The 25,444-nt window shown below is 39.4% G+C and overlaps 1 protein-coding gene across 3 annotated transcripts in view; it reads right to left on the bottom strand.

Moving 5' to 3' along the window:
• Window positions 1-25,444, bottom strand: part of LOC120793255 (voltage-dependent calcium channel subunit alpha-2/delta-1) — a 58,219-nt gene that overhangs the window by 8,548 nt on the left and 24,227 nt on the right. For all 3 annotated transcript variants that reach the window (XM_040133155.1, XM_040133154.1, XM_040133156.1), the window contains exons 7-31: window positions 21,517-21,648; window positions 20,478-20,547; window positions 19,707-19,757; window positions 19,393-19,492; window positions 15,432-15,590; window positions 14,626-14,730; window positions 13,781-13,859; window positions 13,495-13,544; window positions 13,289-13,378; window positions 13,096-13,170; window positions 12,916-12,996; window positions 12,448-12,522; window positions 8,685-8,756; window positions 8,388-8,459; window positions 7,473-7,534; window positions 6,992-7,068; window positions 4,143-4,203; window positions 3,958-4,049; window positions 2,766-2,847; window positions 2,164-2,226; window positions 1,468-1,571; window positions 847-936; window positions 666-733; window positions 519-557; window positions 144-215 (exon numbers count right to left, since the gene is read on the bottom strand). In XM_040133155.1, the coding sequence (XP_039989089.1) occupies window positions 144-215; window positions 519-557; window positions 666-733; window positions 847-936; window positions 1,468-1,571; window positions 2,164-2,226; window positions 2,766-2,847; window positions 3,958-4,049; window positions 4,143-4,203; window positions 6,992-7,068; window positions 7,473-7,534; window positions 8,388-8,459; window positions 8,685-8,756; window positions 12,448-12,522; window positions 12,916-12,996; window positions 13,096-13,170; window positions 13,289-13,378; window positions 13,495-13,544; window positions 13,781-13,859; window positions 14,626-14,730; window positions 15,432-15,590; window positions 19,393-19,492; window positions 19,707-19,757; window positions 20,478-20,547; window positions 21,517-21,648 (2,021 nt within the window). The remainder of the gene's footprint in view (window positions 1-143; window positions 216-518; window positions 558-665; window positions 734-846; window positions 937-1,467; window positions 1,572-2,163; window positions 2,227-2,765; window positions 2,848-3,957; window positions 4,050-4,142; window positions 4,204-6,991; window positions 7,069-7,472; window positions 7,535-8,387; window positions 8,460-8,684; window positions 8,757-12,447; window positions 12,523-12,915; window positions 12,997-13,095; window positions 13,171-13,288; window positions 13,379-13,494; window positions 13,545-13,780; window positions 13,860-14,625; window positions 14,731-15,431; window positions 15,591-19,392; window positions 19,493-19,706; window positions 19,758-20,477; window positions 20,548-21,516; window positions 21,649-25,444) is intronic.

Genomic DNA, 25,444 nt, shown 5'->3' on the forward strand with positions numbered 1-25,444 from the left:
GCAAAGTCTTGATTCTGACTGACTGTGTGACTTAATGTTTTATTGATGATTTACCCATTATTAATCATTTGGAGAAAGACAACAGATAAGTGATGCATACATGGCTATGATAAGAGTAAAGAGAATTGTTGATGGTAGCTCACCAGGGTGATATACTCATCCTGATTGGACACGAGTAGAAATCCTCCATCATCCAGGATCACACAGTCCACATGCTGTTGGGTAGAAAGATAAACAGTTTAGAAATGTAATTAATCCAAGTGGTAATTACATGGAAGCGGAAAATCATCTGTCAATGTTGTAAAAAATACTTAAATACATAATTACATTGTAGGCAATGGTCTTATCATAATGGTTTTATCCTTTAAGGTAATATAAGAGTCCTAATCAAGAGTGCTAATGTTAGTACACCACTGTGAGGGCAACAGCTCTTAGAGAAGATGACAAACAATACGTTTAAAGTAGTTAAAAAACAAAAAACAAACTCAGATTAGATACAATCAACTGCATTTCTGTACCTTGTCATTCCTCAGGCAGCCACAGATTTCATCTTTGCACTAAAAGGTAAAAATTAAACCAAAGAAGAAATTATTACTTTACACCAATAGCTAAAGTTGTCAGAGATAGTGCATACAATACAAATAAACTTTATTAACACAACTTACATTCAGTTTCAGAGTAGCATTCATAAAAGTGTTCATCCAGAACGAGACATTGAGTTTCACTCCCACCACTACGGAACAAACCACAAAACAGTCTGAGGTACAACTTTGGTGAATAGCTATTGATTCTTTTCATTTGCATTGCATCACAAGACGCAATCAATCTGGCATTAGCAAGACTGACCTGCTGGTTTGAGTGTGACTTTGTCAATGGTGAGGTCCACTGCTTTGCTCACTAGAATACCTGACTCAGAAACAGGCTCCCTTCCCTCTGCTGCAAATCAGACGGGACACACAAGGGAAAAGAAACAGTAACAATGGAAATTTTGCTGAAATCATTTTGAAAAGTACATGGAGAGAATGTAAGCCAGAGTTTAAATGGGAATAATTGCTATCCATTGTGGGAAATTCCTCGCATTTTTAGCTGCTTGTAATTTACGCCAGCGAAGTGGAGTCTGCGCAGCCAGTACATGTGTTAATCCAGTCAAGTCTAGCTTAAAGTATGGCTACATTACACTGACATTAGCCTGTCCTGGTGTGTGTTAAAGAGATCAGTGGAGATAACAGGAAGTATACAGGTTAGGAGGGAGGGAGGGTGGGGATGAGTGCTGAAAGACACAGAGGAAAGAGGAGGAGGATAAAGGGGGTGATATCAGAGGCCTGAGAGTGTGATCTTTGCCAGTAGAGTTGGGATGACGTCCAAAGTCAGAGAGCAGGATAGGATCAGTGCCAGACCACACTGGAGATCTTCATGTGCAGAAAAGTGTGCAAACATACGCATATTTGACCCTTTCAGAAAACTTACAGTTGAAGGATGGAGCTGTGAAAATATAAATTTCATTGTCCAGGGTCCTCTTGTAGAAGCTGGACTCATATGTCTCAGGATTCTCAGTCCACTCTTCCCCAGCACTGAAAACATTAATATAGTCACGTAATAATATATATGGACAGTTATAGGAAAAAAACACAGAGTAAGTGTGTTTGATCTATCTGAACAATTTATTTTTTAATCTGTAGCCAAATGTTAGTCATCGAAATATAAGTCACACCCAATGCAGCTTATATGTGACAAGGGCATGATCCAGTCAAAGCAATAACTGATTGTATTTCACGTTTTATAGTCAGGAGGAATATACATTCATCTTCAGTTGGAATGTTATATTCTGACAGATGTAGTTCAGACAAATGTAGCAGCAAGGAAATTGAGGAAAATGAGCTGCAGTTGGCTGCTGGATCTGTGGATTTGACCCATGCCCTGTACTGGCAAGGAAAGCTCTGGCAGTTCAGCTGAAAGTGTCTAATCCTCCATGTTCTGGAAAATAACCCAGTGGAGCAGGTGAGTAGAGCAGCCAAAAGTGCTCAACTTAAGAGTATTACAGTTCGTATCTATTTTCATCTCACACATTTACACCACTAGATATTTGGGCAAAGCTTGCTGTGCTACTTCACCACGCCAGAGTTAATGCCAGAAGTGAAACTGAGAAGAAAGAGGGGAGATTACCTTTTTGGGTAGACTCTTGTGATTCCTCCATCTGTGGCTACAAACCTGGCCACTATCCCATCCCTGAGAACATGGAAAACAACAGCCAATCAAACATCAAAGTCAATCACACTGACAATTACTGGAAAAAAGTGTTTGTGCACTGTTAGACCAAGCTGCAGACATGACGGAAACTGTTTTATGCACAGTTTTATACAGAGTCACTTGCCCCTGTATGTCCTAATGTTAAACAGATACCCTGCAGTGTTTGCAAGTGTGTGTTCACATTATTTCAGACAAGTGGGCACACCATGAAAGGAAACACACTGATGTAATTATTTTCTTTTCTTCGCAAAACAGCATGTCTTGGCAGAGCTCAGTATGGTTGTGTGTGATATGCATTTTGTGCTTTGCTTTCATCATGTTTTCTCGTTCAGAATTGATTTCTAGATCAATTCACATAGAGTAGAAAAGAAAGCAAACTCTGGCCCATTCAGTAAACTGTGCGTGAAGTAAGCATCAGCTATAGTAGTACAAGCACCGTTAAATACTACAAAGTAAAGAAGAAGTTTATGTCTTTGCATTGCTTAAGGCAGAGAATAGCAGCAAGGTTTGGCACTCACACTGTCTGCTCGTTCCAAAGTTTAACCAGTTCAGCTGTCAGACCTGCATCCAGGATCAGTCGACTCACAAGGGACACATTACCTTAAAGACAAGATACATTTTACAATGCGAGTGTTACAACATCACACTAACAGTTCTTAATAGGGAGATATGGTAATGGAAGCTATGGCAGCCCATTGTTTACAAATTTGGGCAGGGCACAATGACTAACAAAGGTTATACTTTTGGCTTGCACAAGAATTAGTGCCACTGAGCAATGCACTTAGCCCAGCATTTGTGCAGTAAATCTGTTCATCAGCTAACAGTAAGAAAACTGGGAAGACTTGTGAAAGTCAGAGGCTGAAAAAGAGCAGGTGTGTTCAGCCAAATCTTCTTCCTGGATAAATCAGGTAGAAAAAAATTGATCTCATGGCACTTCTCAGGAAATCATCCAGCTGGGGAGACATGTTTTTGTAGGTCCTCTCTGAGTTACTATTAGATATTCAGACAGCAGGAAGCACTTTGTGAAGGATTGTCTGTTGTAGGAGGGATGTGATGCCAAGGTAGTTTAAACCCCACTGTCAAGAACAGTACTTTTCGATAAGGAATCATGTTAGCACATTTTATTCAAAGTATGCAAATTGCTTCAACACAGCATCTCTTGAGTGTCGTTTTAATCATGTCCATAACTTTTCATGAAGACTCAACATACTGCACAAACAGCAGCAAGAAGAGCATTAATGCCTAAGTATATGACTTGACCTTGGGTTAAAATGGATCAAGGATACCTAGATCCATTAGCTGGATGATGGTGGTAAACCATACTAGGGCTGAGATCCATTAGATGATGACAAATCAAATGTTGTGAGTCACTGTGTAGCATGACAGCATCAGGCTTCTAGGAAACTCAGTCGATCCGGCTGATGTCATTGTGCTTAAACCATACGAATCTAATGACTAAAGTCATGCTCGTGAGATCAGAATGGAAGATTCCACCATGACTAACAATAAAACATACCATGCACGTATACACACATATAAACTTGCACTCTTGTTTCTTCACACTAGAATGCAACATACTGAATATTGATTTGGGTGAAATTGTGTGGGTCAGTGGTATTATAATACTCATATGAAAACAAACGGTGCAGAAAACTGACATCACAACCCATGCAAATGTGTGAGTGAAAGTGAAAAAGATGCATGACTCACATGCATCTGGAGTGTTCCTATCAATGTACTGGTTGAAGTCGAGGAGAAACTGGGTGTTGTTGAGCGACAGCTTCAGTTCTTTGCAGTACTCCCTGAAGAAACATTAATGATCAGTTTCAATCTGGGCCCTTTGTTTGTTCCTGAATAGTGAAAGTGGGTTGTACAGAAGCATGGGGATCACTCACCTTGGAGCGATGTAGGTGTAACCAAACTCATCAAACCTTTCCAGCTGTATTGTCTCCATAGCTTTTGAAAACAAAACAAAAAACCCCACCTGGTTCAGGCTCAAAATTGACAAAATTGTTAACTACCCCATTATATATTATCACAGTATGTAGATTAAGTACAATAAAGCGTGATTTCCATTTATGAAACGATGAAAATACACTCATATTCATGCTGTGAGAAGACTTCATGAATTCAGAAACACTTGAAAATTGGATGTCAGTCAGCAGTTTTAAGAAATGCTGGCCAATACATGGACACAGTATTGCGCATACTCTAGCTAAAAGGCCCCCACACATATGCATACTCTCTCACACACACACACACACACACACACACACACACACACACACACACACACACACACACACACATAAATTATTGGACATGAGATGATGGATTATGATAGAGATTGTGGATGGAGGTGCAATGGGGAGCCATGAGAGAATAACTGACTGAGAAATACTTGCCTCCTTGCCCTGTTGTGACCCCAGGGAGAAAGAGATGAGAGGAGGAGAAAGTAGTGAAGACAAAGGGTGATAAAAATTCATTCATCATCTGATAAATGATCTCATACCTTGGAAAATATGCTGAAATTTGTGAATATTTCCCACCGCAGGTAATAAGAAACTATTCTGCAGTGAAATCGCAGTAGATCTAATAGATAAACTTTAAATATATAAAAAAATGGAGTGCACTTTCTAGGAAGACAGAAAATGAAAGATCAGGAGGGGACTATAGCATTGGCATGCAAAAAACGACAGGTAAACATACAGCAGTAATAAAGACAATTCCTTCGACTCTATGCTTTGTCTGCCCCGGCTCTGGATTTAATTTAAAATACTGTCTGGTAATTCTTATCTCATAAATGACATGACAGGCATCGATGGCCATCATTTACTGGTCTCTTAAAATGAAGACATTTTGGACATTGCCTTTAAAATATATTGAGTCGTGTGGTGCAGTCTGCGAAAACAATTACTGAGCGCTGAGTGTCCTTGGGGTCATGGAAATCTGGTGCAGGATGAAACAATGTCCTTCCCATAAAATATAACAGGCAGATTCATTGTCCTTCTGTCACTATAGACCAGGCACAGTGTCTCTTTGCCCAATTGCTTTCCACCTATACACTGTTTCTCTTCTTTCTTGCCCTTTATTTCTCTGTCACCATCGCTTCAACCCCAGAATTAGATCATTTATTAATACAGTATTCCTGCTATATGAAAAAAAACTAAGCTCATCCATCCCGTGACTGGGGAACCTCCCTGCATGCATTAGGAGGACAGGTGGCTGAATGAACCACCTACTACAGGAAAGTGGTAAGATGGATTGAGGTATTGGTGGTCTGGCTCCAGTATGAAACTCTATACGGCTGTGCAGAGAGAACTTTAGAGTCCCACACTCCCTATCGGAGTAGTCTGTGGCAGCAAGGCATGGTGTGTTAATTTCTTTAACAGGCCTGTAAACGTTCTGACAGCCTTTATGGCACAGTGACAGACTCATTATGGCAGAGAGGGAGTGATACAGAGGCCGAAACCCTCAAAATCTCATCTGTTGGAATAACTGCGCCATTAGCAGTTTATGCGTTGTGGCGTCACATCAAAGTTATGAAAAATCTACTAAAGCCAGATGGCTATGTGCTGAATCCTGTGTTTTCCAACTAATTACATCTCTTGATCAAAGCGACCATCCGTCCATGTTTCCTTAAAGTCATCATTAGCATTCATGGTCCACAGTCATCCATCCATCCATTCATCTATCCATCGATCCATCCCTTACAGTAAATATTGTGTGAAATATAACCATGCAAACATGTAAAGAGCAAACATGCAGTGAAGAAGCATCACATGAGGAAGAGGAAGACAGAGGACACAGAACAGTGAGTACTTGCCCCAAGTAGAAGCTGTAAAATTCCAGCGTAGAAGCAGGACAGGAGGGAATAAGCATCAGAAAATGCAAAGAATTGCACGAAGGGTGAAAGTTGCATGCACAGTAAAGTATTGGTTTCTTTTAATGAGTTTTGTCCCTGAGATTTATAATAAAATATTCGTTATGTTCTGAGCTGTTAGGAGAAGCAGCCAGAGTGTGTCATACAGTGAGACAGCCTTGAGAGCAAAAACAGCATAAAAAAAAAGCTGAAGGAAAAGGAGGGAGGGGAGAGAGCTGTTAGGAGGACTGCAGAGAACGAGGTGAGGACAGGTTTACAGATCAGACAGAGAGACAGAGAAAAACAGAGAGACAGACAGAGAAAAAAATCCAGAGTTAAGTCTGTCTACTTTTGGTCGCTTTATACCCAGTTAAAAATTTAGGAAAGAAAAGTTGGATGTAAGGACAGGAAAGTATAGAAACAGAATTAGCCACTGAAAGATACTGAGAAGAGTAGTGTGTAGAAAAAGGCGATAATGAGCAGGGAGAGGAGGTGAGGAAGGTTTCGTCTTCTCTTAAGCCAGAAGAAGGGAGTAAAGAAAGAGAATAGAGCAAAATGTAGACAAGATCAAAAGAGCCAGTGCTCAGGGTTGGGTCTGGAAGAGGGAAAGCATGTGGATGAGTGTGTGTGGGAGTGCAGGGCGACTGACCAGTGGGTTACACTACAAAAGAAAAGCACCGAGGGGATCCGCTGATCTGAGCAGCAAATACAAAGGAGTGGCTGTGGTTCCAGCTAGGAGCGAGTTATACAAAGCAAGTGGAGATACTCAAGAGTATGACCCAAAGAAAGTACGCATGGGAGCTGGTTGTGAGGCAACAGCAAAATTAAATCTGACTGATTTGTTTGTGCACTGTTTATCATGAGGGTGTATTCTATACTCACACATGGCTTGTTTCATGTCATCTCCCAGCTTAGCTTGAATGAAGTGTTCACTGTATTTAGGCAGAACAAGAGCCAGGCTGCAGAAAAGACAATGACAGTCAGAGTGATGATGATGGCATTTTTTTGGTCGGAAGTCATTTGAGTAAATCATTTGTTTTGGAAAACTTAAACAAAAAAAACTTCAAAAAAGCTTTAGTTGCATGTGAATATATGGAATTCCGTCAGTCAATCAGTCCAAAGAAAAAAGATATACAACTAATGTCCGTGAGTGAAAATCAGAACTAATCTCTTACAGTATTTCCCATGAACCAAGTTCAGCCTTATGTTAGAAACAAGAGAGTGACCCCTGTTGGCTTAAATCGTGTCCTCCATAAACTGGAGCGCCCTCAGTAGTTAGTGGCAGTGAACAGTCTTAAGTGACATAGTGACAGTTTAATGAACCACTAAAAAAATGACAAAATAACTGAGATGGCTCACTCACCTGTAATCTGTCTCATTGACTGGTGCCCATGTATAGGTCCTGACCCCTCTATCAATGTACCTCTGCCAGAGATAATGCACACAAGAACTGGCATTCAGAACTGCTTTGTAATATCAATATAGGTAGTTCTCAAATTTATATTATTTATTGTGTAAAAAAACAATCCACGACAGAATCAGTATTTATTTTAATTAGTAAAAATATGTGAAAATCAGAGGAAAATTTGTAAAAAAAATCCTGAAAAAAATGAGATTATGAAGATAATTTTCAGCTCAAACAAAAAGTAGTTTAAATATTATTGAAGGAAGCCTGGCACATAATCAGCAGGTCATTTATGTTTTCTCAGGGTGTTTCTCTTCCCTTTGTATTAGTGAATGGGTATTCTAAACTATCCTCCCTGTAAAAGGCCGTAATTACTACAAACAGCAGTGAAAACTATTTTCTCTTAGCAGGGAACTTTAAAGAAAAAACCTAAAATGCAAATGGAAAGCATAAGGTTTATACCTTTTAGATTTTTTTTTTTTTTGTAAAATTTGTCTAAAAAACAAAAACAATTAGCCTTAAGTGTGTGAGAGAAAAATGTCAGATTATAAATATGCCTTTACATGTTGATGAATTGGCTGAATTATTTTATTATAGTGACAGTGCTATATTGATATTCCTGTAACAGAAGTGTCCGTTTTTCCTTCATACAATGGATATAATGTTGCATTGAAAATATATTGATATATATTTATGTCAGCCCCAGTTTGTCTATTTCACAACATCTGATAACAACTCTACAGAATAACTGCGTAATATGCAACTGCAGAGCAAAAGCATGATAGGAGACCAATACAGAAGTATCCAAACAAATGTAAAGTTCCCCAACGACTGTAGTTTAATATATTAACCCCCTAAATTATTTTCTCTTACCTCATCCTGAGTTTTCACCAGAGTGTGAATTGTGCGTTCGCCTGTCTCACCATCAATCATCATTCTCCTGATCTACAGGGAGGGACGAAGAAGCAGACAGTAAACACTCTGTGTCATCACCTCATACTGAGGAGTTAGAGCCACTAAGTAAATCAGTGGCGGGGACTGATTGTGATAGCTTTATTAGGAGACGTGAGACATCTGGTACCTGGATATCTGCCTGCATGCGTATCTTTGCTTGAATTTGTGTGTTTGAGTGTGTTGGGAGGGGGATTTCCATGTATTTGCATTCTCTACCTCCACCTTGATGTCATTCTCCAGCTCAGCATCCAGGAAATCGAGGGTAACAGGTTCCTGGAATTTAGGATTCTGTGGAAAGGATAATATTTCAATCTGAAGTGTGATACAATTTAAAAATGCTACACACAAACAAATCGAATAACACATGACAGGATCGTTGTAAACAAAACAGAGAAGAACCCTTTTAGGCTTATCCTGAGATAGGCTGGAAGCAAAGTTTATTATGTAACAACACACATTCAGATCACTCTATCTAAAGCCTGCTGAGCTGATGCCATAAAATATTATAAAAAGTAGTGGACCATTTTACAGTTCCTAATCAGAGATGGGTTCTTACCATAGAGAGGAATATACCTCTGCATCTCAGTACTTCCATTGCATAAAATTACAAATAGTGGACTTTAATCATTTGAGCCACAATGTTCTTTTGTATTCAGTTCATCAGCAATGCCAATCATTTTCAAATCCAGGGTATGAAAAATAGAGGGTACCATATGGCAGCGCTTTGACAACATATCTGTGACACGACACGGCTGAATCAGATTTGATACAAAGTGACACTGGACCCTATTAATGTCCTCTCTTAAAAACCCTATACGTCTGAGTGGCTTTATGGTGGTATAAAATGGTAGCAGTAATCTAGTGCTTCTCTATAAAACAGCGGTACATGGAATCTGATACCACTCTGTCCTCCACAGATGTGGTGATGTGGGTAGAGCATACTAGTGTTGATACTTGTGTTTTCCTCTTAGTTTCATGTTTTTATGTTGACATATGCAAGCAGTAACTCTAAAAATAAAAGACTATGTATTTCAGTTATAAAGGAAGCGGGAGAATGGGGAATAAAGTTTTTGCTCTTGTCACAGCAAACCTAAAATTTTAAAATAAACTACCACTAGATAAAGAGTACACGGACAAAAAGCAATAAATGAAATACTCAGTCAATTAAATGGCATGAGTTGAGTTCCTTACATTTGATTTTAAGTGAAATGAAATGGAGCAGCAAAGGAAGATGATGAAGATGAAGCGTTTCAACATGAAAATGAGAAAAGAAAGAATAAAAGATCAAGAGGTACAATGCTGGTTGATACAGAATGAAACATCAAACATACACCAGAAAGACAGTACAGAATATGAAAAGGATGAAAATGGGAACACTAGATGGTGGGAACAACAGAGTGAGAGAGATCAAATAAGAGATGAGTGAGAAAAGAAGAGCAACAAGATTAAGATGACATGATGAGAGAGTGAGAGAGAGAATACTGGTAGTCACCAAGAGGTTTGTTGAGGTGTGACTTCAAAATGAAAACACTACTGCCACGGGGGAGGTTTCTGTGATGAATATGAAATATGTACAAACATAAGAGAGAGAGACAAGGGACATGTTCAAAGGGCCCAAGGTCACCATCAGCATTTACACAGTCTCCCATTTGGCTGATTCCATGAGACAATGAGTGATTGACAGGTAGCCCTTCAAGCCTTACACGCGCACACACACACACACACACACACACACACACACACACACACATATATGCAGTACAGAGTGCTGGTGAGAAAATATTAATAATAATAACAATGCTGTCTTGCTTGAATGCCACACTAAACTGAGATAATTCTGCCAATGCCTTTGGTATGTCTGTGTGTGTGTGTGTGTGTGTGTGTGTGTGTGTGTGTGTGTGTGTGTGTGTGTGTGTGTGTGTGTGTGTGTGTGTGTGTGTGTGTGCGTGTGTGTGTGTGTGTGTGTGTGTGTGTGTGTCTGTGTGTGTCTGTGGTTATAACACTAAGGTTGCTCTAAGCTTACATTAATTAGTATACTAATTTGAGAGGAAGCCTAAAGTCATATTATCAAATTGTACTTCTACCAATTGTAGGTTCCTATTTTAATAATTTAATGCTGAAACCATTTTGTGTGATTTTCCTAAAAAGAGCCATATAATATCACTGAATGTCATAGACCGTTAAGAATGACATTCAGGTATGACCTATGGAGGTGATAACAGGTGACTGACAAATCACCAGGATTTGTCACTTACATTCTTCCAGTATCAACTCTATCACGAAATATGCCCAAGCAAACACGTGCACAAAAAGTCACACATTCGTACAATTTTCCATGACCACAATAATCATCACAAGCAACAGAAGAAAGAACCATCACTTCCCTGTTAGGGAATTCAGACATGGTGTTACAGATCATGTAATCAATAGCCCCTGCAAAAAGTGATGGTTACCTCCGGTGACTGCTACTATATCTAATGAAAATTATATCTATGGGACTACAATACTGAAGACTCTACATGGCTACGTTTAGGAACTGCTACTTCTATCTACTGTACTTTACCTCTACTTTGTCTCACCTCATGAAAAGTGACAGCATACTTATTACTGAGCCTGAGCTTCCTGTTACGAATCCTTTTCTAGGAAAATTATAGACAGATTCATAGTGATACAATTGTCTGCAAAATGTCACATTGTGGGGGTGGGGAATTGTCAAAGTCTAGCATAATCACTATCATAAGAGTCCACTAAAGGTAAGAAAAAATAACTGTACTACATTCACTGTTTCACTTCCAACTGTAACTCAAAGCCATTTTAAAAAGCACTTCTTTACAGATACATGCAGCTTTGACCAGAGTTATTTTTTCCAGTCTGGTTGAAAAGATGGAGGGCTCAAAACCAAGAGGAATATCCCCTTTAATCCAGGGGAAAGAAAGAAAGAATGGATATACTGCTTTATATGAAATATCTCTCTACATTGCATGAAAAGGGAAAACCAGAAGGACATAAACATAAAGATGATTATAAATACCCTGCACGTTTATTTACCATAATCTACTTGACAACATCATTGCCTTATTTTTTCCCCTTGCTTACTATTTATAGCCCAGTTTTCCCCCACTGTCTGTACAAGTAACATCTATTTTCATGTTACTTCCAAAAACCTAGAGTCATAGTTAGATACTACAACTTTATTTATTGTGCTTTGACAACGTGAATTACCACACCAATAAAACCTATTAAACTGAGAAGTTAAATAATTGGATGCATAAGTGTTTGTCTTGATGGATTAGAATGTGGAGACCTGTGGATTGATAGATGGGATGTGAGTGTGTGTCTCCAGGGATTCGGTGTTTCAGATCCAGGAAGGTGCAACAGTAGACCCTAAACATAGAACTCAGTCCTATTAAAAATATTTAAAAAACTGAATTGTTTAAAAGTTAGCCAAAAGCACAGGACAGGTTAGTCTAAATGAACACATTACTTGTTTTAGCTTACCAAACTTCATCTACTTAGGTGAGAAAATACAAACAGCAGTAGCATTATATATTATCATTGTGGAGCAAATTAATTTATTATTTTGGGGTTTACTACTTTCACTTTAAAACACATTATCTCTACTATATGCCACAGATCTTTTTTTTATCTTTCATTCTTAAACATATATGCCAGTTCACTGTCAAGTCTACCCATCTATTTTATCTCACACGGTAATGAGTGACCTTCTAGCCAACACCTGAAGAATGATGATATCAGGTCATACTCTAACTGGGGAATGGATTCCCTTTATGAAGATTGATGAGGGGATGGCACATGGAAAGGTTTGAAAAGAGCTTGCACCATCTGCTAGCTTGCATATTATTCACTGAGTGCAAGCAGTTATTGTGTAACCATGTGGAATAGACAGAATATGATATAATGTTTCAAGACATGGACCTGCTGAGCCACACAAAGTGATGCATGGGGCCAGCTGCCATACCTTTGGCTGAAGATTGGGGTGCAGCAGGACGTATCCATTGGGATCAATGGCAAAGTAGTATCCATTTGGACCAATCTGATACAGAAGATGAACAGAGGAGAGGGAAATTCAATCTTTGGGTCCAGGAAACTACATGGGGCTAGTACATTTACTATACGATATGATAGGAGGACATCTGGTAATGGCTGTTAAAACGTGTGTAAAAGAAGGACCTCAGTGGTCCCAAAAAACAAGAGTATACCATGCAACACAGGGGCTGTAATTAATTACAATGACATTTTTATTTGAGAAGGATTTTATATAGATGTTAGAAAAAGAAGAACACATCGCATGGAATCACATCACTCACTAATTGCCATGTAGGAAACAGTCTGAGCAAGTTCTTCTCAAGTGAGGAAGCAACAAGACTTGGTTTAATATATGTTTTCGTCTGTGTGCATGTGATTAGCTATGAATGTTTCAACTCACGGTGAAGCGTGGTGTGAGCTTCTTGATGTCATCCAACGACACATCAATCCCCATTACGCCAAGAATCAACTGATTCTGGTGCTGAGAGAAAGTATGAGAGAAAAAGAATAAGGAAAATATAATTATCAGATCTGCTGACTCCACCCACAGTGTGTTCAAGCAAATTTTTTTTCACTGCACCTCGCCATTCCTGTCATCTTTGGTCTTGGTTTTATTGAAGACAGGGAGTGTTCCAGTGATGACCAGACCCAGTTCCTGATGAGCGCACAAGCAAACACATTCTTCAAATCAGGAATATTATCACTTTAAAGCAAGAGCAATATTTCGGCATCATTTAAATGTGAATAAGAGGACACAAAATGTGATGTCATACCAGAGCATCAAGGTACACATTAGTCCATTGGACTTGTTTGGCCTGCTTGTCTGCCAGAACCATGGGTCTCCCCAGGACATCGAGGTATTCCTAAATTGGATTAACAGCACCATATTATTTCCTAGATTAATGTTTCCATGCTGACAGAATGCATATATCAAATGCATGATGATTTTGGAAATGAATAAATCATCTTCTAAAATCACCTGCGTGTTTATTCTGATGGCTCCGATGGACGGAATTTCATAGAAGTAACCTGGAAAAATGATCAGACATAAAGCTTTTCGAGGGGAAAGGATCACAAATACACATAAAGCAAATGGGACTGAATGGGAGCAAATGATCCAGGATGCAAATTTGTAGTGTAGCCCACTGCATCATGACTTTTTCCATAGTATCAGTTGAATTATTAGACATGTATAAAATGTACTTGATATTATTACTGAGATCTAACTTAATCAATACTGATGTGTATTATGAGCGGTGCTATACCTTTGTTGGAACAGGCCATCCACTGAATGGGTCCTTTATCATAGTTGTGTTGTCCTACTGAGAAGGTGAAGATCCTCACCTGGAACATAAGATTAAATTTATTATCATACTTATCATGACATAACCTCTGACAATGTTAAAAGATACTCTCTCGTGGGATAACTGATATATTTTTCTCATAATTTCTCTTCATTTAATATTAATTTCAGTTAATTGATGATTGTCCTGTCCCTAATATAATGTGATTAGATATGCTGATGTCTATTATCATTATGAACAAACAATTAACTAGACTTAACATTCAAACATTCACAGGTAAAATATGTGATACATTTAAATCTGAAAAAAGCTCAACTTTGCTGTGAACTTTTAACATTTGTGTTGTATTTTTAGCCGAAGTGTGTGTGTCATATCCTCTGCCTTGTGCATGCACACATTTGTTAGTGTTCATGTGCTGAGTGTGTGTGTGTGTGTGTGTGTGTGTGTGTGTGTGTGTGTGTGTGTGTGTGTGTGTGTGTGTGTGTGTGTGTGTGTGTGTGCGTGTGTGTGTGTGTGTGTGTCTGTAAACAGGTTTTTGTTTCACATAATATGCAGAAAACCTCATAAGCATTCCACATAAACTTTGGGTAAGGAGGATATGCACACGGAAGTTTCAACCCAAAGGGAGCTCCAAAAAGCTGAGTATAATAAAAACTACAATGGGAGCACATCTAAATGGATGAAAGCACACAATTCACATTGCAGTATCATACGCCCTTGTGTTGGTGTTTGTGTGTCTGTGTGTGTGTGTGTGTGTGTGTGTGTGTGTGTGTGTGTGTGTGTGTCTGTGTGTGTGATCTACATACCTTTTTGTCAGCATTGTATTTCTCCAGTATGGCCTGAGCTCTTTCCTCTCCTCCATCAGTGAACAGCATGATGATCTTGTTGCAGTTTGCTCTGCTCACATTGGTCTAGTCAAAAGAAATACACAATGATTTTATGGTTATTTACAGCCAATTTCCATTTTATATGTGCATATGCATAATTCCCAGTGGATGAATCCCAATTACTTTGATACCTCCACAACTTTACTTTTATTGCTTGTATTTTCATAGGCAGACTGCCATGAAACTCCTTGGACACATTCATGCTCCCAAGAGATACAACCTTTTGATTTGAAGAGCCACCTGCTTTTTTCAGGTGCCACTCTCGTTTGTTCAGTCCAATACAAACGAGCTGTGGGATGTTATGCACATTGCAGTCTCATGGAACCATTAGCAGGGCTTCAGACTTTAGGAAGTTATTCATACCTAACTATGCAACATACAGTATCTAACCTACTGTATCACTAATATTCAGTGAAAAAACAGGTTTACAGGTGATCTTACATATACCTTTAGGCAGTACTGTTATATAACCTCACTTGATCACAATTCTTTGCTATTTCAAGGTGGCCATTCATCTGCAACAATCGAATATTTTTGTCATAGCCTGGACAGTTGAGTTGAGGTAATATGTTCAACCAGCAGATGGCAGTGAAAGACTGCTGCTGATAATATTGTGGCATCTCAAGAAACATTCATTGAAAACTTGTTTTAAGCCTCTGGTGCTCTGATGCTCTCTCTGGTGTTCATAAAAAAAGCAAAAAAAACCCCCAAAAACCCAATCTTACCGCGGAGAGCTGCTCAAAAGCAAATTCAAAGCCTTTTGTGTAGTTTGTAATTCCTTTAGCTGTGATGTTCTGCACAGCATCCTTCAGCAGCTTCTTGTTCCTCACATTGGCTTGAACCAGATGATCGAAACACGCCGTCTTCTTCACCCTGGTGTTAAACTGGAAAGCAGGGGCGAGGAGTTATAACCTACAAATTATTCACACAACTACAACCTGTGTTCTTATGTAACAAATGATATAAATGCAGCACACACACACACACACACACACACACACACACACACACACACACACACAAACACTCCCACCTGGCCTTGGCTGTTATCAGGCAGTGGTAAACAGACACATTCATCAAACCCCACTAATTGCTTCACATCCTCGGAGCTCAACGATTTGGTACCCATGGAAACAAGATTCTGCTATATAAGAATGAGGGTTTGGCAGCAACACCATCTTTATTCAAAGGTGAAACCTCCTCATTTCCACCCCACAGCGCACGTATGCACATACACTCCCCTCAACATTAAAGCCCACCTCCTTCTAGACTGAGCTGTGCTCCAAGTCAAACTGATTGTCCATATTTCCCCTTGTTTAATATCAGAATTGAACATTTTAATTTGGGCCCGAATGAAAAAAAAGGGCATTTTCAAAGAGCTCACAATGATAATAAGTACAAATGAGAAAATAACCTATATAATAGAAATTAATACATAATAAGAGTGCATGAAGGACATGGGAAAGCAGAGTAGTAAACCAGCACATCTATTGTGTTGCAGAACTCTTCTAAAACAATGCTGCACCTCATCGATCTCAACTAATCAATGTGTCTCTGTGAGATGGCCAGTAGGGAGGCTGAAAACACTGATGTGCACAGACAAGCAGGGAGGCAAAATGAGCCCTGACCGTATGTGTGCGTGGGTGCATATGTGTGTCTGTCTCCAATGAGCCTGACAGCCTTGAAGTTCCTTTTAGATTGACAGTAACAGACATACACATCTCTATTGGACTGAAAGGCAATATCAAGGCAGCTGTGGTTTTACAAAAAGACTGAATCAAGGCAACAGCACATAAACACACACAAACATACACACACACACAGAGACACAAATGAGTTCATATGATTGCCCAGGTAGACCAGACGGGGATTTTTTGTCACATAATCTATTAGAAGTGAGGAAGGTGAGACAGGAATGTGGGAGGGTGAGGAGCAGAAAGTGAGAGGAAGAGGACAGAAAAAGAGAAGGGCGAGGGTGTGAATACAGGATTTAAAAGCAAGAAAGTGAGAAAGTGTATTTCATAGAAAATAATCCGCTAACATGTTTTATGCAACACATCAATCATGTACTGATTAGAAAGATACTATTTTTGTAAATAAGCCCATTATGTCAAAAAATGAAAAAAACATTTTGTGTAATTACTGAAAAAAAAAACCACATTACTGCTACGGTGTCATTGCCCTTGCACAAAAAATGTGAATACAATCTACTACAAATCCCACTGTTCCCTCGTGATCCTATTACAACAGCTCTTGTATCTGTGTGTGTGTGTTTGACAGTTCAGGCCTTGGGAATGGATTAGTGATGACACAAGAGAGAAGGCTAATCTTCAAACCCTAATCCCACTGGCCTTTCTGCTACTCTGGTTTGGTATTCTGGTTTGCCCACTGGACTGACGCTGGCTAACAGCACTGACACCGGCTAACATGGCTGAAAAGGCTGGATAAAAGTGTCGGCAGCTCAGTGAGGTGGGAGGGCGAGGGAAAGCGAGAACACAAGTGAAAAAAGGACAGAGAGGGAAAGGATGAGCAGAAAGGAACAGCCAGCAGCATTCTTCTGACCTGCCGCAGCTGTTCGAGGAAGTTTGTTAGCATCTTCCATGACCAAATGCCAACTTAGTCCCTGGGCTACTGTTAATGAGGAGGGATTTATGGGTAATATCAGAGATTAATGATTTAGTGTCAGGTTACAAAACCCTCAGGGCCAGACATAGGGCACTGTGTGTGTGTGGGTGTGTGTGTGTGTGTGTGTCTGTGGGTGTGTATGAGTAAGTGAGTCAATGACAGAAGGAAACAGATAGGGAGAGAGGGTGACAGAGGGAAAGAATAATGAGTTTTGTTGGAGGAGGAACAAATTGACCACCACTGATTTACAGCTTACTGGCTGATATATTGAGTGGCAGGATGAAGGTAATTAAAGGAGAATTCCTTGTCATTATAACTTATGATTGTTCTCTTATTTTTGTAGTTTTGGAAATACTTCCTCTTGGTTATAATAACACTGTGGTCACAAAGTTACTGCTTAAAAAAAGTCAAGATGCAGCCAAAAACATACAGGTCATGGTCAGGTTGACCAAACCTATTTGGAAAAGAAAACCAAAGTGAATATTAAATTATGACCCAGGCTGTCTATTACAATCAGCCATCACAGTTTACAGACCTTTCTGATCAATTTTGACCTTCTGTTTGCTCTAGCTGTGCACACACATAGTTTTCCTGTGCAGTAAAGGATTAGTATCAACATTTCAGGTGCACTCACTTTCAGTTTTACTTCTAAATAAAGTGATCTGGATAATCTGGCTAAACTTTTGGCTTGTTTAAATCCTGTCTGATAGTCAAACTGCTCATGTTTTCCACGCTGCTAGACTTCATTGTAGTGATTTCTCTGTGTTCCCAGATTCCAGAAATTATTTTGGTAAGGAAGAACCTTTTGTAACCAATAGAAACACTGGCAAATGCAAGAAATATAAGACCCAAGTTGTGATAAACCTTAATGATCCTTATAGCACTTATCAATCCAGTGATGCTGTGCATCCTTCTCACACCACTAATGTCTTACAGCCACTGCACTGCAGTTTTAGACAATAGTAGGAAAACAATTCAAACAAACCAGAAAAGTTCTAAGTCAGAACTGAGTTGCCTGCCAGTCTTTCTCATTCTGTCTGACTTTCTTAAGCACACGCGCACACATACACACACACTGAGCCCCCCGACAGATTTCGATAATTGCACATCTTTGCAGAATCACAAGTCCACCGTGAAACAGAATACATTGTGTCCAAGACAAAGCGTCCCCTTGGAGAGGAAACAGAGTCTGAATGGCTGTCTTTGTGCAAGGAGAATGAAGACAGCTCCAATCTCCAGAGCTACCCATCTCAATAAACATCTCCACAGGTACCCATCTATGCATCACACAGTCTCCTGATTGGCTCTTTCTGAATGTAATCACAAGCGTTGAAGGCCTGGAATAGATGGTCAGAGAATCAAAAGGTGGACGGGGAGAACGGCGGAAGTGATTGGTGGGTGAGAAAATTCAAAATGAAGGGAAAGAAAGTGGGAGCAGTGAGAAGAGGAAAGTTGCGGCATTGTGTAAAGAGGAGGAGAGGCGTACAATGTACGGGGAGATCGTTCATTGACACAAAGAGATGAATGGAGGTATATGGTGAAATGCTGAGAGGATATGCATGACTCAATCATGAAAGGAAAAAGTGATGGAGGGACCAAGAGGGTGATGAATGAGTCACTCCAGTCAGAGGTGCAGCTTTAATTCCTTTAGGAGCACCGGGAATGTACACACACATACACACACATGGGTAAAGAGGTGAGGTGGGGGCATGTAGTGTTTTAATCCTCTACACGAAATAGAGCGGTGGGTATTTCATTAAAGGTCTGTTTCAGGGTGGTCAGACCTGAGAGAAATCCATATTTCATTTCTTGTCATCCATCACTCTGTCTCTCTTGTGAGTGGACGTGTGTGTGGGCATGTGTGTCTTTGTGTGCGTGTGGCTTCATTTAAATGTATCTGAGTGTACGTGAATGGGCATGTAAATGCACAAACCCATTCATGCGCACATTCTGAATCTGTCTGTCACTCTGTCCCGTTTCTCAGCATGCATCATGCTCCCCACCGCCTCACACAAACAGGCGACCCAGTGTTCAGCAAGTGCGAGGTTTAATAATACTCACGTAAACTACATTGACGTAGTCATCATCGGACAGTGTCTCTAGCATCTCACTGACAGAGGTCCTGATCAGTTTGAGGGTCAAGCCAGACACACTCCCACTCCTGCAAGAAAAAAAGAAATACCTGACAGCCTCTCATTGTAATCCGTCTTCTCAGTTCTTGTCCTGTGAGATTTTACTCAGTGTATTTATAAATGTCTCTACCTTGGGAAAAGCATTACATTATGTGGCAAATCCAGACAGGCATGCATTATAATGCCTTTCATCATGACTGATGTGAGAAGATTATGGATCAATGAAGTTGTAATGTAACTCACGCATCTACGAGGATTAGCATATCTTTGGGTGAGGCAGCTCCCTGGATATACCTAGATGGACGTTAATGAATGAAAAGACAAGCAGGACTGAGAAACACACTCAACAACACAGCACAACAAATGTTAAAAATATATTGAAGGCCAGTGATTTACACTTTGAGATAGCACATTATTACTTATACACTTTGAGTAATATTGATTAGACAGTTACATACGTATAGGGCTAGGCAATATCTCTGAAATTAATATAACAATGTCAGTAACAATACTCTTATAATTTATGATATGGAAAATTTAATCAAAAAAGTAAAACTGGTGTTCAATGCATTGAACTATGTTCAACAGATATGGACCAAAAAACTATCAAAGTGTACTTACTTTTTCAGAGCTTCAAATTACATTTTACAGTTACTGAAGTTTGCTTTGATTCATTACTAATTAAACAACAGAATTTTGTGATCCAATTATATTGTCATAATGCAATCCCACTGAAATTGGAAAGAACATATATTCTGACTTATTGGCCAGTGTCTCATATATTTACACTAGTACACTTACTATCAACTAAGAGCTACATTTATTTCCTGTCATATTTCCTGTCATATTTCCTAACCCTAACCCTAACCCTAGGGTTGTCATAAACAACTACAGTGTGTCCAAACAACCAAACAGGCAACTGCAGGCAACTGTTAGTAATTTCAGGATTGCATTCTAACCAACATTCAATAAATACTATATTTCTTGCATCTGTATTTGTGCCAGTTTTCTTACCATGGCCTCCTGCGGACATCATACAGGTCAATTTTACTGGGGGTCTTACGAGCATCCATCCAGGGAGAAGCTTTAGGAAGAGATGGATATGTGCTGATTATAATGTCTTAATAATTAAAGGGAATAAAACATGAATTCCTATTTTGTTTTAATTTCTGACATATCTGACTGTCAGACTGAGGTGTTGATCTGCTAATATCTGGCGATATGCAGTGTCAGATTCCACTCAGCAGTGAGGAGTCGCTGTGAGTCACTGTGTAGATAAGGAAGGCCAGATTTTGGGAGAATATTTAAAAAAACACTTACATTTCTGCACTTACATAATGAGAGTTGGCTTGTTGGATAGAATCCTGAATTTCTTACTCCATCTACATTATAACATTTTTTATGCTCAGTAAAATTATTTGTGAAGAGGTATACCGCAAGGAAATAATATAAAATATTCATCTGAGATGCAAAGCACAGAGCACTGGATTCACTTGCTTTGACAGTGATCAGTTGCTTTCTATCTGTATGCTGTCAGTGAGGGACACCATGAAAACAAACCAGAACGAGAGTGTGTGACTGCCTATCATGCATGCTAAAAGGTGAAAAAAAAAAAAAAAAAAAAAAAAACAAACAGGAATAAATTCAGGGCCAATGAAAATTCATGAATATTAGACATAAACCTTTCCCATAAAGCTATAGAGTCAATGATGACAGGAATCTCATGAATAGAAATAGCTTGGCAGAGAAAACACTCTCGATAGACAGCAGCACTAAACTAATGCAATTAAAGATAGTATAACTCTATCTATGGCACCACATATAAAATCTGTACAAGCTGAGCTATGGAGATTATTTATTGATCTTATTTGCGTTGTGATGTGTGAACAAAGCAAACCAGTGAATATTTATATTCCCTGGCCGTTTGTAGTTATGATTAAAAGCCACATGCTCTATCTTAGGTCAACCAAATACGAAACAACTGATGAGAGCACCTCCGATTTGATAAAGAAGGACACACACACTGTGAATGAAGAACCTGTTTTTTGTTTACCTGGGTAGTAGCGAGCCAGGCCTGTAGCGCTACCAAACACCTGCCAGAGAAGGGTGGGGTCATCCTCTCTGTTCTTTCTAAACACGTCCTCCAGTGCCTCCGTCCAGTTCAGCTCATTCAACACAATGGTGGCTAGAAATCCACATGGATACAAACATACACAAACATACATGTGAAAAGCGGATATATTAGAAAGACAGACTTCTCTGGGACACACTGGCACAAAAATATACCGTATATTATTGTATCAGTTATCAGTTTTTGATATTCAGTAGCTCTGCAAGTGCGTACAATTCTCTGTCTGTATTCTCCCATAATGATTAAAGGGCGTAGCAAAGCAGGTAAGCAGGGCTTTGTAGACTGTCGAAGACATGCGGACATCCCCGATTAAGACATTAATTAAGATTTCACACTCAGTATCGGCTCGCTCACCCAGCGGGACACATGAGCAAATATTAGGCCAGCGCACCCAGCCAGTGCCGATATTAAACAACAAATACTGAGGAATAGAATTCTGGCATGTACTGGGTTTGCACTGACAAAAATTAAACACTGTTTAATTTTACCTGAATCACCCGATAACCTCTGTGTGTTTGTGTCTCTGTGCGTGTGTGTGTGTGTGTGTGTGTGTGTGTGTGTGTGTGTGTGTGTGTGTGTGTGTGTGTGTGTGTGTGTGTGTGTGTGTTTGTATGTGGGCATGTGTGTGATTGATAGTGTGTGTTGGGAGAGGCAACAGGCATTATGGATGTAATGACACAGCACCCAGACAGCTCAGAGCCACATAACACCCACTATGATGGATGGGGACACAGCACATCCTGCCCCAACTCTGTCTCTCTAGTGCTCTTTTTTTCCCCCCGTGTTTTATTTCTTCTTTTCTCTTTCTTTATACTAATTTAGTACTGTATATAAGTTCTTATGTGCCTCTGTATGTCTATGTATATGCATGTGTAAGTGTGCATGTGTGTGAGATATATTGGTATCCTGTATTGAGTGTAATGTGGCTCATTGATGTGCAAAGCAAACACTGATCATTTGCATGCATGCCTCGAGAGGGGAGAGTTAATGAAGCCTCGGTTGCCAGGAGTGCATGTTTTTTTATTATAGAAAGAGAGAACATGCAGTGTGTGTGCACACTCATGTCTTTTCCTCATTACGTGTAGAATTTGAAAGGGTATGGGAGAGAAAATAACACCACAGGCCTTGTTAAGTAATGAGAAAATTACAAACTATATGTGTGATTTTTTGAGTGAAGACTGATGAAGACAGACAGGTAGGTAGTTAGCTACTTACACACAAGCCCACTAATAGCTATTTAGCTATAGCTAGATAGTTAAATATATACAGAAGATATACAGATATATGCAAAGTACAGTGCTAAACAAGCATACCAAAGAATTTTAACCCAGAAGTAAAATGTTGTTTTTTAATATTTCCAGTGGTTTTGAGTGCATCGCATTAGTCATAATATTTAATAAGCTAAACTCCACTGCTGCTTCATAAGGGACACAGTATCCTCTAGTCAGCCATATTGCCACTGACACTAATGAATTCCCTGGCTGCGCTCGGCATGGCTTTGATGCCACACTGAATCTACACCCAGTGAAGACTTCATCTCGTTGGGACATCACGGGTGCAATAAAATTCACCAACAATATAGAATTTCTTGAACATTAAATAGTACATTATTTGCACTGTTTTAAATAAGCATAATTAGTCCATCTCCGAAACACTCAAACATTTATCATATACTTTTTTGCTAGAAAGGATCGCTAGCTCCAGTAAAGAAAAACTCACACTGATGTAGTGATGTATTTCAGTGAGTTCAACAGAAGAAAGTGTCAGTTACTAGATGAACAAAATTTCGACCATAGTAAATACCCTTATTCACTCAGATCTTTACCAGTTTTCATGTCTGTACGCTAACTACGTAGCTAGGGCCAGCAGCCCGTTTGCTTAGCTTAGCACTGAGCAGAAAATGCAGGGAAATATTTAGCCTGGATCTGTCCAAAAGAAACAAAATCTGCAGCTCTTAAGCTCACAGTTAACATGTTATATCTTGTTTGTTTAATCCATTTAAAAACCGAACCGAAGTGAGATGTGTGATGAGAAGCTCACAGCAGGAAACCAGAGGAGTTGAGCCTGGACAGGGGGATGTCACTGGCAAGGCAGAGTAGTGGCAAAGCACATACAGTACAGGCTGGTGTGTGCAGTATTTTTGGCCATAGCATGGAGGGTTGCTGTCTTTTTTATCAGTTATTTTGTTCTTTTCTTATGGAAGAGAAAAACTGCTAGCTAGCATGGTATCCTGAAGGTGAGTAATATATCTACTCTCCAAAATTATTTTTGTTTTTTAACTCTGTCTAGCCTTGGGCTGTAGTATTTGCATACATACATTTTTGGCTTCTATAACCAAAAGCAAAACAACTGAATCAACCATTTTCTTGTCTGTCTGTCACATGGCGTATCTCTCTCTCTCTATCATACACTCTGTCCTTCACTGGACCAACAGATGTGGCTTTTGTCGTGATCTTTCTTTCATCTGAACATCTGTTTCCTGTCCTACGCACGTCTCACGCACGTGATGTTCTGCTGCCTATGGAGGGTGATTTCATAAACTTGCCCTCCACTTTACACAGAAAATCCAATTTTCTCCAGCTGAGGAAAGGCTATTCCTGGAACATTTATAGTTGTGGAGATCAAATTGAAGAGCTGAAACCTCAATAACATATGAGGCATTTCTCCTGGCATACAAAATATATACTCCTTCATGTGTGTCCATATCTACTGTATATATGCACGCTCAAAGACACACACATTTCCTTGCTAGTCATGTGGGGAACACATTCATTTTTCATCATTACTATATGCCCAATCTTAACCCCCTACTCAAACTCTAGCCCAGGGGTCTCACGTCAGTTGCAAACTACCAGTAGCTCGCTCCCAGTTTTAGAGTAGCTTGCCCAAAGGCTCAGAGAATATACCTACATATACAAACATTCAGCAACACAACTTCACTCAGTAAATCTGCTCGAAATGCAATCAAATCGAATACACAGATGCCCCACCCCTATTTGGCGTCGCAGAGGGGTTGTTGGTCAAATGAGTTCAGCTGCTGTAAGGTTTGTTTATGTCTTTTCGATAATGTTACAATAAAATTTAAAAGTCTTCACGTATGTGAGCAGATATAGTACAAACAAAACTTTTCCGAGAAACAGGAAATATGTTGCCAGGGATTAAATGAGGCACACTGTGGGCTACAACATGAGCCTTTTTTTTTTTTTTTTTTTTTTAAATTGTATGCTTTTTCACATTTCGGAAAAATAAGTATGCAGAATTAGCTTTTATAAATCCCTGTTTGCTATGGACCACTGATGCACCGACTACTATCACTGAATCACTTTGACGCTGAAGAAAAGTCCTGGAGTTATAAGGAGCTTCTTTTTCCTCTGATTTCTAAGCAGATTTTCGGAAGTTTATTTACAATGGACATTGGACATAATTGTATTCTGAATCATGACTCTGGGTTTTGACACAAAAATTGACATTTATGTGATATCTGATGTAAGTTTAAGATGTTTTGGTACAAAATATGAGTTTTGGATATTGATATTTTGGAACTGGTTACACAAAAAATGAGCTTATTCAGCTGGTTTGGTTTGGAGATCAGTTTGAGGATTTTGATATGATATGTGAATAAATGTAACTACTAATGTGAGTTCTCACACATATATACACACATTTATAGTTTCAACACACTCACATCATACTTCAGCCCCGGATAGGTCCCAGCAGCTCACCATATCTATGCATACTCATTACAGGCTACCAATAAACAGCATCCTTGAGAGAAAGGGAGAGTGAAGAGTCATGGCACCCAGCCCAGATTATGGCCAGAGATGTGTCCCAGGGAAAAATTGACAAAGTC

This window comes from Xiphias gladius, chromosome 8, assembly GCF_016859285.1.
Source record: "Xiphias gladius isolate SHS-SW01 ecotype Sanya breed wild chromosome 8, ASM1685928v1, whole genome shotgun sequence".
NCBI lineage: Eukaryota > Metazoa > Chordata > Actinopteri > Istiophoriformes > Xiphiidae > Xiphias > Xiphias gladius.